Below are 16,036 nucleotides of genomic sequence, written 5' to 3'. Positions count from 1 at the left end.
TTTTTGGTTCTTTGAGACAGGGTCTCACTGGGTAGTTGAGACTGACCTAGAACTCACTATGCACTGAGGCTGGTCTTGAACTCACAGCGATCCTCCTGCCGCAGCCTCCCTATTGCTGGGATTATAGGCATGCACCACCATGCCCGGCAACAGTTGTTCTTATTTAACAGGATGAGGGCTGAGAAATATACACATATACATATATGTCAGTATATATTTATGTTATATATAAATATATAATAAAATATCGTAGGAAAATATTTTTATTATGAAGACATTTTTATTATAAGTCCAGTAGACCCTTGATGTGATGTCAGAGATTTTCATGACAGGAATAAACGCTGAGGACTGGGAGTGTAGCTCAGCAGTACAGTGTTGGCTTAGCATGCCCAATCTCCAATATCAAAAGAGAAAAACTCTGAGAATGGCTAGTCCAAGGGTTTTCATGTGTTTGTTTGACCAAAATCAATAGTAGGAAGTTCATTGATATTGCATCCCAGTAGAGAAAATGGAAAAAACAGTCTAATAAATGGTACTTATCCATGTTATATATGATGCATTCTATTTTGTAGCCTATTAAAAAAAAAGAAAAGTCATGGCCAGGAACCATTCACTTGATTCTTATGAGCCACTAATGTATGGATCATTAGCTGGGAGAAGCCAGATCTTGTGCTATCTTGTATCGCAAACCTGGTTTCATCTTTTTTGCTTAGTGTCCTTCTGGTCATTTTAAATGCCAGTGTGGCCAGAGCTCCTGACCTCATGAGGGAGCATGTTTCGTTTTGAACACCTGGACCACAACGGGTGGCTCTCACAGTTCTGCCAGGTTAGTTGTCCGGATGGGAGAAGTCCCATAGTGGAAACACTCCCCATTCCTCCTCCCCTCCTGCTGGCCAGGCTGCGCCACAGAGAATGAGGAAGAAGGTTTTCCTGGCTTGCTGGAAATCTTTCCTATACCGTCTATACAAGGATCTTCACAAAGACCACTTCTCTCTTCTTTCCTGGCTTTCAGTTTCTCTGATCTTCCTTGCCTTTGTTTCTGAACCCAAATTCAGGATAAATTTTGTAAGTTCGTCGATGTCAGTATATAAATTACACACACTTAATGTTTAGTGTAAGAGACTTGTTCTCATTTTTAGCGTTTCAGTTTCTCAACACCAATTCTAATTCAGTGGATAATTCAGATTATTACAGGGTGGTACATCCTCCTTATCTAGGCTCCAAATAAAGACACGCCTTTCTGAATTGTTTGATAGAGTGTAAGTGGCTCAGCTCCTACTTAGTATTTCTGCCTGTGTCCTTCCAGAAGAGCACAGTGCCAGATGATGCTGTAGAAGCCTTGGCTGGAAGCCTGGGGAAAAAGGAGCCAGATCCAGAAGAAGGAAAACCTGTGGTGGATAAAATCAAGGTAGGGGAGTTCAGATACTTTAAGAAAATGATTATCATTAAGCCCTCTCCAATAAATTTTGATTAAAAAGTATAATCCACAAAACATGACCAGCTGACTTTCTCTATTACTGCACATATCCTGCTTCATAAGTTTAACCTGAGGAAGCTCCAGTGTCTAAACACCACAGTAGATGAGTAGCACGCGTAGGTCCACATGTGCCGAATTTCACCTTCGCTCACCTGTATTCCCAGCACTGAGGACTGGGAGAAGCAGCTGCTTCCCACTGCTCCTTACAGTCTGCTTCTTACCCAGCAACCTGCGTGGGATGTTCTGAGCCTGTTAGAAGTGGATACTGTACCAAAGATTAAATTGCCAGGGGAAGGCTCGTGTGTGTAGGAGCCTAATGACAGAATAGTTTACTTCAAATTTTAACCACCCAGGTATCCACTTCATAGAAAACAAGATATGTTAACTATGAAAATGGTATGATTTTTATTCAGGAGAAAGCCAGAGAAGAAGACCGTGAAAAACTCGGTGAAAAAGAAGAAACAATTCCTCCTGATTATAGATTAGAAGAAGTCAAGGTAAACAGGCCGGGATATTTTCATGTTTTATTTTGAATAATCAATTTGATATACATACAGAAAAGACATGGGAATAGTTCTGCAATATAAAGATCTTGTTTATTAATATTTAAAACACTAAGTAGCATTGGCCCACAAATATCCTGTTAGAACACCAGATCTAAAGCTAAAATACTCATAAGTGGACTTTTCAGTCCTTTAGGTGAAAGAAATATAATGGCTAAGCTACATATGTTTTCCTATCAAACATGTGATTTGCTGCAATACAAGGATGCACAAAACCTTATGCTAGGCCGGGGATTTAGCTCAGTGGTTCTGTCACCTGCCTCACAAGCACAAGGTCCCAAGTTCAATCCCTGGTACCAAAAAAAAAAAAGTGAAAACCTTATGCAGGTAGGAAATAGAAAATGAGAAACATATTTTCTACTAGGAAAAATTTGCAACTCTAGTTGTAAATTGAAAACATGAATCCCTGTTTAACATTGAATAAAGTGGTAAGTTGACCCATTTCCTTTATGTTTAAAGTACGGGTTTATAGAATTAAGTGATAGAAGGAAAGACCCCATTGTGAACCTCATAAGTGAAATGCAGTCACTTAACCAGGGCAGATGTGTGGATGGGTGAACCTCAGCATTGAATGCTGGGAAGAAGAAGTCTGAAGTCTGCCCTCAGGGAGCTGCTCCTCACCCCCCCATGCCAGTGTAGTTGATGGATAACAAATCAGCATTTAAATGAGAAATCAGGCAGACATCTGGAAGCATTGTAAAGCAACAGATAACTAACAATACGCAAAATAAGTTCAGAGGAGGATGAAACCACCATGAAATCAAGGGGTCAGGGAAAGCTAATCACTGAAACACTGCTACTGAAATTCAGTGAAAGCAGAAAGCAACTAACCTGCAACCTTCAATGAAGAGTAACTGCCCTAGACCACCTTTCACTGCGCGAGAATGGGAGATCAGTTTCACTTTGTGTAGCAGTAAGGTCCCCCTGATCCCATGTGTGGCCTGGCTCATTTATGCCATTGCAGTGAACGGGTGGTACAAGAACAGGCCCAGGTTCTGCTTTCCTTCCAAATTGAAAGGAGCGCAGAAGATGCAAGTGAACTGCAGTGCAGAACGAAAGAGATAGAGGAGTTTATGTTAAGGGAACCAGGTGACATCTCTAGACCTCTTGTACTACACATTTTAAAGACATGCAGCAAAATGAATAAAAACCCACTTTGACAACATTCTCAGAAGAAATCTTCATCTACATCCTTTGATCTGTAGATTTGTGTCTCTGTGGATGAATGGGATGTACCATTAATTTACAGGATCTTCTTCCACTTAGTAGCCCAAATGATTTATCACTTCTGTCCTTTTGTTCAAGAGTAGCACTTAGAGCCATGTAAGGCCAGACAAAATCTGAACCTTGAGTTTCAGAGCCTTGAACAGTTTCAAAGTTTTTTTGAACCTTGAGTTTCCCGTCCACAAGGCCAGCTTCCTAGGGCAGGACTTGTTGCTATCTTCTGTGCATTCCCAGGGCATAGGTTGGGGCTTGGCACATAGATAAAGCATGTTATTTGGATGCATGGTTTATGGATTTAGCCAGAATTTTCCAGGCAATCTCTTCAAAACCCATCTCAGGTCAGCAAGGAGCTCATCTTGCACTGTCCCACAAATCCCCTTCACACCACCACACACTGCACTACATTGGTTGTGTGTGTTTCTCCTACACCGCTGGTCTCTGGGCTTTTTGGGCACAAGTAATGCATAATTGGTGTGCAGACCCTGTGCCTTGGGAATACCTAGTGCCTGTGAGCAACGAGCTGATAGGAACTTAATAATAGTGCACTCTCTGCTGATAGAATCTGTTTCCTGCAAAGATGAGTCCCATTTAAAGCATACAGCAGCAGGTATAATCTATGGATTCTGTGTAATAGGTACAAGTTTCCTTGTGGGGATAAAGTATGCAATGATTCAGTGGTGTTTTCCCCCCTAAATAGGATAAAGATGGAAAACCACTCCTGCCAAAAGAGGCCAAGAAACCACTTCCAGTAAGCAAACCAGTTTTCTATGAGTATATCTCTCTCCTGGCACTGTTTACTAACTGATAATTTGGGAAGAAACAGAATGGTATTCAGTCCTAAAAGGGAATGAAGTACTGAAGTGTAATACACTATGGATGATTCTTGAAACCATTATGATAGATGAAAGAAGCCAGTCTCAAAACACCACACATTACATGAATCCACTTACATGGAAATGTCTAGGAAGACATAGGGGGCAAAAAGTAAATCAGTGGTTGCTTGGGGATTGGGGATTACAGTTGATAGCCAAAACATACAGTTGTCTTTGGAGGTAATAAATATTTTCAAATATTGATCTTGATAGTTTAATATATATTTGGATACCGTTGAATATCATTGAATAAAACTATTGAGTTGTACATTTAAAAAGTTTGGGCTGATTGGCATGTAATATGGACAACATTTGCAAGTGCAGACAGATGTTGGTCGTTTTTGTTGATACTTTTTCCGGGTTTTGCAGCCCTTGAGTGATGACTTTCTTCTCGATGCACTGTCTCGGGATTTCTCCAGTCCTGCAGATACCTCCTCTCTTGTAAGTCCCAGACTCCTACCTTATTTTTGGTAGAAATAAATGGAAACTTGTACCCTATAGTCTGACTTGGGAGCTAAAGAAACAGTTATAAAATTAATGGTCCTCAACCTACTGTGACCCATAAAAATGTGTTCCACCCGGAAATTTTGTTCTGTAACAGTAGATAGTGTTTCCACAGTCTCCTAACTGGACCACTGAACATGTACTTATATCACCAGTTCCTCACAGGAAAAAGAATGTAAGTTTCAATTTATCCAGAATCATTTTGTAGATCACATTATCTGTTATTTCTAATAGTTATCATTTTCCAAATTTCTTCCTAAGCAAACTTAGCTCCATGCATAATAGTCCTCCTAAGGGCATTCTTTTGCAGGAATGTTTGGATGATGTTGAATAATAAATGCCAAGTGGGCTTCTTTATGTAGGATGTTTATGTCTTGCCATAGGCATGCATACAACTCTGTTAAGAGTTCTCAAACTTATAAAAGTCTCTAAGGTCTCGGTTATCTATTAACAGTTTCTAAGCCACTGAATATATTATGGGCAGTCAGTTGGAAAACACTTTATCAGAGTCCTATGTGGATAACGGCATAGAAAATTTATCAGTTGGAATCTAGAGTAAGAAATGATGATTCCTTGGAGTTGCCTGAGTATTTGCTCTTGCTGAGGCAGTAAGCCCTCAGAAAGGGGTTGCTACCCAGCATAAACTCCTCACTGCACCCCTAAAAGCACCATGCCATGCAGGCACTAGCCGAGGACCTTCCTCCTGAGTTCCTCCATATAAGCAGAACATATCTCAGAGAGGCACCCAGGCCTGACTTAGAGGCTGACTGTAAGATATAGGGAAAGAGACAGTACGAGTAGTATCCCAGGAATACGGAATCTTCTCATTGCAACAGCGGAGACCATGTAAGCCAGCTATGGTGCGTAAGCCTTAGTTTTCTTTCTCTTTATGACTGACATTATTATTACTACCATAGTTATAGCTCTTTTAGGAACTGAAACTGGAGCATTGAATTTATATGACATCACCACATTCACCTTGAGAAGGTGTTTAAGAAGAGAAATGATTTGAGATTTTTTTTAAAAACCCTTATAAATTACTACTCTTAAAAAAATTAACAGTCTAGCAAAGGAAAATAATTAATAGTGCCAACAGTATAGTTAATAAAACAGATTTAATAAAAAACCACATGGTCAAACCAGAAAATCATTTGGGGAATGGTCCCAAGAACTTTGGGGAGAAATGATTTATATTATGTTCATTAATCATAATAAAATGGAACAGAAATTCTATTTAAAGATGGAAATTTAAAAATATTTCTCTAATAATATTGAAATCAGGATCTAAATTCAGAATAGGCTATTTTAGGAACTCAGGACCTAGGCAGGCGTGGCACCACTGAGCTAAATCCCCGGCCCCAGAGTAGACTATTTTTAAAAAAAAATCAAGATGTTTCAAATTAAAATCTTTGAGACATGGCCAAAGCAGTAGTTGTGAGATGCTTCTATTATCATAATAGATCATGATAATGCTTTTATCCGTAATGGAAAGAAAAACTTGATAAATCAAATGTTTGTTGAATTTAGAGTTTGTTTCTAAAAAAGTAACTACCCTAAAAAAGCCTAGGAAGTATAGAACATAGCACTAAGTATAGCACTAAGCACCCCAGGAAATGAAAACAGTCGCATGGTTTGTTGAATTTTAAAAAACTAATGCTTTCTAAGATGCCGGCAAATGTAAGAGAGAAGAAAAATCTTGCAAGTAAAATTTCAAAACGAGAGCAAGGTAACAGTTATGGTAAGAGATCAATTCAGTTATTGATTGGTCAAATCCAGTCATTTGTTGGTTTTTATGAATGTTTAATATTTTATAAAGCACTAGCAGATATAATAGGGAAAAAAAACTTTAAAATAAAGTAAAATTTAATTCCAAAATTTGAACATATGACAACTAGTAAAAGAGCTAAATTAAAGTATTAGGAAACATCATTGGCAACAATTTTCTATGACATTTTAAACAGAAAAAAAAACCAAAGTAGAACAATTTGTAAAGCCTAAACAAGGGAAAACTGAAGAGGAGAGTAGAACTGTTCTTAAATTTTCTTTCCATCATATGTTTAAAGATAATTCTTTTAAATATGTAACACTGAGATAGTTTTCATGTGACACAAGAATGTCACCGAAAGGTGATGTTCCATAGCTGTTTCTACAAGTGATTATGGTCCACATCTTAAAACCTCATTGAATGCTGACTAAAATCACTTAAATTTGTAGATGTAAAAAAATTGCTAAAATGTCACCATGTGATGAAAATCTTAATTTTTCTGCAAGCAAGACCACGGGAAATATATATGCTCAGTCTTTGTTAAAGCAGTATGAACTCCTAGCCATTTCTGAGAAGTTTAGTGGAATACCAAGTAGATAATACTATAAAAAGATTCATTTCTAGCACTTACATAGAGCAACTAATTATGAAAAAGTTGAAAAATGTTGAATACCTTAAATGTGCAACAGGATATATGTAAATAAATCACAGAACTCTAGGTCATTAGATTATTGAAAAACATTTACAAGAATAAATATGAAATAAAATCATTTAAAATAATGTGATGGCAAAGGAAGCAGAAAAATTGCTTTTAAGATTATTTGCTATTTGAATCTAAAGAATGAACAGTCATAAAGGTTTCTTAAGAGTTGTATTTGAAGTTATGGCATTGTGGGCATAATGTTCTGTACAACATATTACTGATAATTTTTTTTTCTTAATGAAAGAAGTTTGACGATGCTAAACTTTCTGCTGTCGTCTCTGAAGTGGTTTCCCAAACCCCGGCTTCAGCCACCCACGCAGCAGGCCCACCCCCAGACACTGCGGTGAGTGTCATATCGTATTCGGAGATGAATGTTTGTTCTAGGAACCGCAACGAGAAATAAAATAGGACAGTTGCTCAGAGAAAATCAAATAGACAAAATTATTTAGAAAGATCATGTACCCTCCATTTCTGAAGAGCTTAGATTTGTCATTCAGGAAGATGATTCAGGAAGAGAATATCTGTAAAATGAATAAATGGAAATATATGATAGTACAGTCAAGAAACTTAATATTACTGTTGCTTTAGCAGAATTGCAAATGTGGAATAAGCATCATGTATATATTGCGTACTAGATTTTTAAATTTTCTTACTTTGCTCGGTAATTGATTTTTTTCTTTATGATTTTTTACATGCTGTAATTTTCTATCCAGTGTTTAACATCATTTATTTTATGCACTTATTTAGTGTTTCAGCATCGCCAAAAAAATGTACAAACGTTTCATGAAATGGCATTGTTTTCTTCTCATTCATACTAGTAAAACTTTGTCATTTTCATGCTAGCAGTAGAAAAACCTGAGCGTCAATATTGTTTTAATTATTTACATGCTCTGAGGCAAGGCTGTGGGACCAGAGCTTTTTCCAGACTTTCTTGATTAATTATCTGTGCAGTGCCAAATTATACATTATCCACAGCATCAAAGATGAAGGGGTTTCCTTACACCAGGTCACCATCCTCTCTGGTTGAGAATTGTGCCTTGTTTGCTAGATGGAGATGAATGAACTCGCTGTCCTGAAGTCAGCTGTGCTTTCTTTCTTTTTGATGTAGCATCAAAGCTTACTTAGTGCTGTAGTTTGAGATTCGAATGCATTTTTCATCCTGCTGGTTCAGCTCAAGATCATCCGAAAATATCCAGAGGCACAGCTGACAGAGTCCAGACTGGGCCCCAGGAAGCTCTACCATTAGCAGCTATGAGCCTGAACTCTAACGAAGAGCTTAAACCAGCAAAACATCACGCGAGCACGCGTGCGCGCGTGTGTGTGTGTGCCTATGCATGTGTGTGTGAACATATCCACAATGATGAAAATCCCCATGCAACAGGAAGAAAGAATCCATAATAACTCTTCTGCATGTTCATCCTTATATGTACACAAGCCAGAGGGTTTTTGCCTTAATTGAGGTTATTAGTAATATTAACAATCAAAAGCCTTTCGCCTTCACAATGATTCTTCTCACATCATTTTCCCAACAGCGTCTAGTTTTAAGTTAGTTTTATTTGATGATGTCACTAAAACTAGGTTAAAAAACTTCATTTACATAAATATACTTGAGTATCAAAGAGTCAACCGAAACGTCATAATTCCTGTGAGCTTTGTTTTCTGGGGGTGTCAGACCATCATCAGCAGTGACACTGAACATATCCTGAGTTGTGTTTAAAGAGCTGTACAATAAAATTGCCCAACAGGAAAACCTGATTCAGAAGAACATGGAAGATTTTGGATGTGATCGAGCATGACAAGGAAAAATTCAATGCAGAGACCTGGGTTCCCTTTAACAACTTGACTTCAGATTTGTTTCCCAAAAAAAAAAAAATCCTGCCAGGTTATCCAGAACATTGTTATGGGTGCCAAATAAAACTGGATAAAACTTAAAATAACTGGAAAATTCTCTGTAGTGTTGGATAGAACCCAGCAGGATGTCCTGTATAATGTAGATATTAAACACCTACATTGTTTTAGAAAAATGTCTTGAAAAATGTTCTTGAGATTTCACTATAATATTCTTAATGAGAATGTATAATTTACTGGTTGCCAACATCGAGTCCTCTCATCAACTTATAAGTAGCATTATTATTCACATTTCACAGCTCAGGAAATTTAGGCTCAGAGAGATTTCCTCCACCTGAATCATACAGTAAGCCAATGTTCAGGGAAATAAATTGTTTCAGATTGCCCGCCAGTTCAGAATTTCTCCTCGGTCTTTTGAAGCCCCTTATCCCCAATGTGGCAGAGAAGCCCTCTACACTCTTGTGGTACCAGATTGTCTCTGAGGTTTTGTGTTCACGGAGGTATTGGGCACTGGCTTCCATGGCTTTCCACAGCCCGTACTTGATCCTGCTGTACTCAATGAAATGTACCCCTCTGGATCTGATCGTAGAGTGTGCTCATAAAGCCAAAGGAATGTTCATCCAGTTTTCAAAAATTCTGCTTGTTAAACACCTGACATCAGAGGATTATCATATCCAGGTGTTTTTTTTTTTTTTTTGTCATGTTTAATTTCAAAATGAAAATATTGGTTCATTTGAATCGAGACCCTCTAGGTGATCTCCATTAGGTCTCTTGCTGGAATGTGGTCCCTGACACTGTCACTAAGACTTTCACAGGCTGGAGGGGGTTAATCACCAGGAGCTGGGCAGGTGGGTGGACAGCATTTGTCCTCCAACCCTATTATTAGCTTGAAGATGTGGCTGCTTTTTCTCCCTTTCCCTCGCAGCACTTCTCTGATTCTGTTTATGTCCCAGTCACATTCCCAGGTGTCTTGCTCTTCCAATAAACTAGTCCTTAAAAGACGGGGCTACTGGACGGATTCGCTTCTGATGCAGTTTTCCAGTTTAGCCAAACAGTGACTAATCCAGAATTGCTTACTTTTTAGAAGAGTGACAAAGAACTTGATGATGCTTTGGATAAACTTTCTGACAGCCTTGGACAAAGGCAGCCTGACCCAGATGAGAACAAACCAATGGAGGATAAAGTAAAGGTAAAAGAAAATCACTAATCAGTGCAATTTTAATGTTTTTACAGCATAAAATACCCTACCTTTAACAGAAAAGGAAAAAAGACATTTTTTCCATTGTCCAGAAATACTCGTTTCATTTTTTTCCCTGTTCTATGGTTTATGTGGATTTCCTTATTTCTCACTGAAGGTTATATTTATGGCACAGATTCCATTACACACTGTGTTCTGTTTCTGAGAACAGAAAAGCAGAGCTTGCTTTCTTAGCTTCGTTATCTTCTTGCATTAACTTTCCTTGGTCTTGTCTGAGAGTAAGGACATCATACACTTCATATACATGTACATGCACCATTTAATGGACACATCCTGTGCTTGTAGTGGTAGAGGTTACAGTTGGTAGTTTCTCCAGCAGCCTTCTCCCCAGGCCTTACTAAATGAGTTCAACCTCTGAATGAGAGAGCATTGGGCTAGGAGTGTGTCTGGAAGCACATAGTTAACTCCATATATTTTGTACAGTAGATGCTCACTTTATGTAAGCTAACTAGTACGCAGTACTTAGCAATCCATTTCAGCTGTCTGGATCATGCTTTGGAACCAAGAAGTAATTAATTGTCCAGCCCAAGCAGTATCCCCAAGACAGAGCCTTTCAAAGTTCCTTAGATCTTGATTCTATTCTTATTGTAAGAATACTGATGTGAAATTGACCTGTATTTGGAAAGAAAAATTATAACAATGCAGGAAAAAACATCTCTGTATAGACCATAGAATCTGGCTGAAGACCAGCCTCGCTTCACGGTGGGGATGCTGAGATGGCCCCAGCTTCTCACCAGTAGCCCAGGGTCGGGATGTCTCTCAATGGCACAGAGCCTGTCTGGCAAGTGTGAGGTCCTGAGTTCGATTCCCAGTACAAAAAATCAAAACAAAACTGCAGCCCAGGAAACACTGATGCATCCATTCAGATTTACTGCTATCCTGCTCCTTCATCATTGCTTAAAAAATATTCCAAGTAGTAAGTATAACCTCCTTATATGCCAAGGTACAGTGACCTGTTTTTTCATTGGAAAAGTAAAACTCAAACAGGAAAAAAAAAAAAAACACCATTTTGTACCTTTGGTCTTAAAAATAATTGCAAACGTAGTTTCTGAGGACAATTATTTAACCCTCCATTTCAATTTAAAATACCAGCAGAGAAACTATAGACAGGCTGACGCAGAAACATGTGGGTTTGTGTGTTTTCACCAGCTGTCCATTGCATCCGTTTTGTTGTTCTGTTGCTTAAAAAAATGAAAACAGGCCATATGGTTTGCCTGAGAAAAGTACAATAAATGAGTGATGAAGGGATTTCTGTGTGAAGAATGCAATGAATGGTGATTATATCTGGTGATGTTCCTAGGAAAAAGCTAAGGCTGAGCACAGAGACAAGCTGGGCGAAAGGGATGACACCATCCCGCCTGAATACAGACATCTCCTGGACGGCGACGGGCAGGTAACCCGAGGCAAACCACTGGACTGGGTTTATGCTGCAAAGCTTTTTCATTTACAACCCCTCTTGAAATGAATACAGGATGCGCGCTTGTACAATAGCATAAAAATGTATTATGACCGACTGCTTTTAATGTGCCCCTGGCAGTGACAAGCAAGACTCTCTAGATTTCTGTTAATATTTATTCGAGCAAACATCATTTTGTATTCATAGTTGGGCCCTGCGGCATAAACAGAGTTGACTGACGGCCAGTTATTCATGGATGCTTAATAGGGATTCCTAGAAATGTAGAAAGAAGAATTATTGTTTCAAGGAAAGGCTGTAAAAATAACCACAGCCAAGGGATTTCAAAGGAAGCAGTCTCTATTTAAGAAAAGCAGAGAAGGGGCTCACGTTGGGTTATTTAATAGGACACATAAATATGGCAACTTCAAGACCCCTCTCCTCCACCACAGAGGACAGGGAACACCATGGTCACAGTCACAAGTCCCGCTTCACTGTCAAAGTCCCTCACTTTTTATCCTTAACGTAGAACCCTGATTTTCATAGGTTAGCCTGCCCCCACTTCCTGTTTCCCCTGTCCTGCTTCTGAGTTAATAAATAACGCTGTTCCAGGCCGCTCATCAAGTCGAAGGAAGTCTGAGGTACATCCTTCTCTTTCTGTACCCATTCGTGTGGCGGGTGCCCTCAGGTTCCGTACTTTCTGTCTGGGCATCAGGTCTCCTCAATTCCATGAAATATTCCTCTAGGCAGTGCTTCTGCATCCTCCTAAGAATCTCCTCCCCTCTCCCGTGGTGGTACTACCTCTGCTCATGCTCTGTGGGGGAATGTATTATCCAGTGCTCTTGCTTTTGAAGATGGGCTAATTCCTGGCGTTGTATTTACAATCCTGTCTGCAAAGTAATCAGATCCTTTCAAAGTGCGGTGAGTTTAATAAGATATGAAAACGCAGGTTCCTTTTGTAATCATTGAAATGGGATTAAAAATTGTAACACCTGATAGCAGAAAGTTTCTAGTGTCTGTGTTACATTTTCCCTAAAGCTACTGAAATAGTTATTGGGTAAAGCTAAGTTAGTAGAAAAAAATGATACAGTCCCAGCTTTATCAGTTATTACAAATCTCAGTGCCATCTTATCCAAGTCACTGCACAGTATTTTGTAAATACTGACAATCCCCAAGTAAGTCTTTAGAAAGATCTATGCTTAACCAGTAGTCTGCCTTGTTTTTTAGAACAAACCAGCAAAGCCACCTACCAAGAAGTCAAAAGAATCAAAGGTAAATACCACAGTATCATAGTTCCATTAGATTTTTGAAATTAATAGCTTTATTTTGCATTTTTAAAAATTTTTAAAGTTTATTCTTTATTACTACATGTTTGGTGACACCTTCTGATCACTTTTTAAAAGAACTAACATTGAGCTGGGGATTTAGCTCAGTGGTTCTGCTGCCTGCCTCACAAGTGCAAGGCCCCAAGTTTGATCCCTGATACCAAAAAAAAAAAAACACTAACATTTATTGAACGCCTACCCTGCGCTGGGTCCTATATACCTAGTTATGCATATAAGTGTATGTGTGCTACTGGCCTGTTATTTATTACTCACAAAAGCCCTGTAAGGCATGGAATACTATTTTCCAGGTGAGAATACTTACATTAAAGAGAAGAAAATAAAGTTATCAAAACTTTGATGTTTTATTGATTCCTTTATATTCTCTAAGGAAAAGAATGTCAGCAAGATTTTCTTTTTCTTAACTGTACATCTTTCATTTTTAAATGATGTGGGAAAATGGCCCCTGGAGCATTTTCCCTGTGCTCCTTCATGGTGGTTATTTCTGTTAATATCTCAGAAGCCCGCAGATGACAAAGACCCCATCGATGTCCTCTCAGGAGATCTGGACAGCTGTCCCTCAACTGCGGAACCCTCACCCAACACAGCAAAGGTCGTGTTTCTCATACAGACTTTCTTTGAAATATACAGATGGGTGTTTCCGTGAGTGTGCACATATATGTAATTCCAAACTATAGAGAACTAAAAAAAAAAAGAGAGAACATATGTAGAATTCTACCACCATTACAATCAGTATTATTTGGTACATTTCCTTGGTCTTTTCCTGCAGGTATGTTTTACAAAGTTGTGCCTATAGTCCATTTGTAACACATTGCTTAACATCTTTTCACCAGTGTTTTCCATGTTTCTCTGGAATTTCCAAGGCTACCATTTTTCATTGCCATATTGTGATGTGACAGTTAACACTGTGCTTGTCTACGATGACAGTGGTCCCTCACTCCCTAGGCTCTCTCCTGCCCATCTGCTCTCTGGAGTTTTCTTCCCTTTTCCTCTCGGCCCAGCTGGTTGACTTTTCCTCATCCCTCAGGACTCTTTTCAAGTACCTACTTCTTTGGGGAGACCTCTCACTCTCCTGCCTCCCCAGGCCAAGTTTAGCAGCTTCTCCCTCACCTTCTCCGTGCGCTGGTTCCCTGTCATCACATGTCTAGTGCACCACTGAGCCATGCTGTTCTATGGTAGTGATGAGTCTGTGACTTCTTGCTCAGCATTATCCAAATGCCTGGTATTTAGTAGGTGCTAAAATGTGATCAAAAGTGAATGGAAAGCTAATGTGCAAGTCAATAGGTGTGGGGTTCTCTTATTAACCATACCCTTGTACATCAAATACAAGTGAAATGAGCATCCCAATTGTGGTTTTCAGAAGAATAAATTCTGCAGGTGTTTGCTTTGGAGCTGTTGTTAAGCCCAGCTCAACTGCTGAGTTGTAGCCTTTCCTTAGTGAGTGATTTAATTTCTAGATCACCTCAGCCTCCTGTTTCACACTCCTGGAAACTCCTAAATAATATCATTGTTAGTAAATGAACTTTATTTTCATACATAACTGATTGCAACTCTTTGCAGTTGTTTTTGTTGCTACATTTCTGCACCATGACACTGAAAATAGTGTCTTGGTTTTGGTTTATTGGCACATAAAAGGCAGTCTGATAGAGGGAGACAAGCTCTGGGTTTTTTGTTTTGTTTTTCAACAATTGATTATGCATGTATTTGAGTTTTACATGATGGTGTTATGGAATAGACAGACAGTAAAATGATTGCTACAGTGAAGCAGTTAACATTATGTCACTCCAATACTTTTTTGAGACAAGAGAATCTAAAATCTACTTATTGAATAAAAGTCTCTAATACAAAATAATTTTTAAGTTTAGTCTTCATAGTGTACACTAGATCTCTAGGCTTGCTCATCCTACTTTGCTGTTTTGTTTCCTCTGACTTTACCTCTCCACGATTCCTTCTCACTCTGCCTCAGCCATGGTAACCACACTTGCATTATCTGTCTGTGTATCTGAGTACTTTTTATTGTTTTCTAAGTGAGATCATGCAGTACTGTTCTGTCCATATCTGACATAATTCACTTAACACCATCACCCTCAGATGCATCCGTGTTGTGACAAATAGCAGGATCTTTTTTAAAGGCTGAAGAGGAAGTGTGTGTGTGTGTGTGTGTGTGTGTGTGTGTGTATTCCTCTAAGTGTATTTAGTTCATTTTGATATTTTTTGCTGTTGTAAATAATACTGCAGTGAACATGGGACTGCAGATATCTTTAAGAGATGATGCTTTCATCTCTTTTAGGTATACACCTGGGACAGGAATTTCTAGGTTGAATGATCATTTTATGTTTAATTTCTTTAGGAACCTCCGTTCTCAACAGCAGTGTATTAGGGTTCTCTTTTCTACACACCTTCACTAATACTTGTTATCTCTTATATTTTTGGTAACAGATATCTCTTATATTTTTGGTGAACAGAATAGGGTCTGGATGAATCTTCTGTCACAGCAATTAGCAGAATACCAATGTGACTCACATTTCATACTTAGTTTTAGTCTTTTTATCTCCTCTCTTAAGCACTTCTGTGTAAATTCACTATTGTTTAAAAAATAGTTACTGAAATGTTATTATTTAATTAAATTGGAGATCTACAGGCCACAAAAAGGAACAGTCGAGTTTAATTCGACTGCAGCCAGTGGGTTCATTGCTTGATGGATTGATGATAACAATAGCATTACTGCATTTCCTTTGCTTTAGGACAAGAACAAGAAGGGTGCTTCCAGTTCCAAAGCACCCAAGAATGAAAGTAAAGCAAAGGATTCGGCAAAGGTAAGCGTGAGCAAATAAATGCACTACAAATTAGTTCAGGAATTACATGAAAATGGGATTTATCCTTTTAGCAATTTAGTTTCTTGTTTTAAAATATTTAGAATAAAAGACATTTAAGCACTATCTATACCTTGGCATACTTCACTAATGAAATGAATTTTTAAAAGCTATATATCTATATATCTTTATGTGAGTGTGGGTGTGTATATTTGTGTGTGTGTATTTACATATATATATATATATATTTACACACACACACATATATATATA

At 38.5% G+C, this 16,036-nt stretch overlaps 2 protein-coding genes across 8 annotated transcripts in view; one reads left to right on the top strand and one right to left on the bottom strand.

Annotated features, from left to right (window-relative positions):
- The window catches only part of Cast (calpastatin), a 118,844-nt gene that overhangs the window by 99,797 nt on the left and 3,011 nt on the right, over window positions 1-16,036 (top strand). For all 7 annotated transcript variants that reach the window (XM_010621846.2, XM_010621847.2, XM_010621848.2 and 4 more), the window contains 10 exons: window positions 1,307-1,408; window positions 1,891-1,974; window positions 3,962-4,012; window positions 4,506-4,577; window positions 7,353-7,451; window positions 10,041-10,145; window positions 11,515-11,607; window positions 12,835-12,879; window positions 13,450-13,542; window positions 15,695-15,766. In XM_010621846.2, the coding sequence (XP_010620148.1) occupies window positions 1,307-1,408; window positions 1,891-1,974; window positions 3,962-4,012; window positions 4,506-4,577; window positions 7,353-7,451; window positions 10,041-10,145; window positions 11,515-11,607; window positions 12,835-12,879; window positions 13,450-13,542; window positions 15,695-15,766 (816 nt within the window). The remainder of the gene's footprint in view (window positions 1-1,306; window positions 1,409-1,890; window positions 1,975-3,961; window positions 4,013-4,505; window positions 4,578-7,352; window positions 7,452-10,040; window positions 10,146-11,514; window positions 11,608-12,834; window positions 12,880-13,449; window positions 13,543-15,694; window positions 15,767-16,036) is intronic.
- Window positions 13,448-16,036, bottom strand: part of Erap1 (endoplasmic reticulum aminopeptidase 1) — a 29,780-nt gene continuing 27,191 nt past the window's right edge. The window contains exon 19 of the mRNA XM_010621852.2: window positions 13,448-13,631. Within this exon, the coding sequence (XP_010620154.1) occupies window positions 13,622-13,631 (10 nt within the window). The 3' untranslated portion in view covers window positions 13,448-13,621. The remainder of the gene's footprint in view (window positions 13,632-16,036) is intronic.

Source organism: Fukomys damarensis, unplaced genomic scaffold (assembly GCF_012274545.1).
Source record: "Fukomys damarensis isolate Sample0158 unplaced genomic scaffold, DMR_v1.0_HiC HiC_scaffold_3, whole genome shotgun sequence".
Lineage (NCBI taxonomy): Eukaryota > Metazoa > Chordata > Mammalia > Rodentia > Bathyergidae > Fukomys > Fukomys damarensis.
This window is presented reverse-complemented; position numbering and strand designations above follow the sequence as displayed.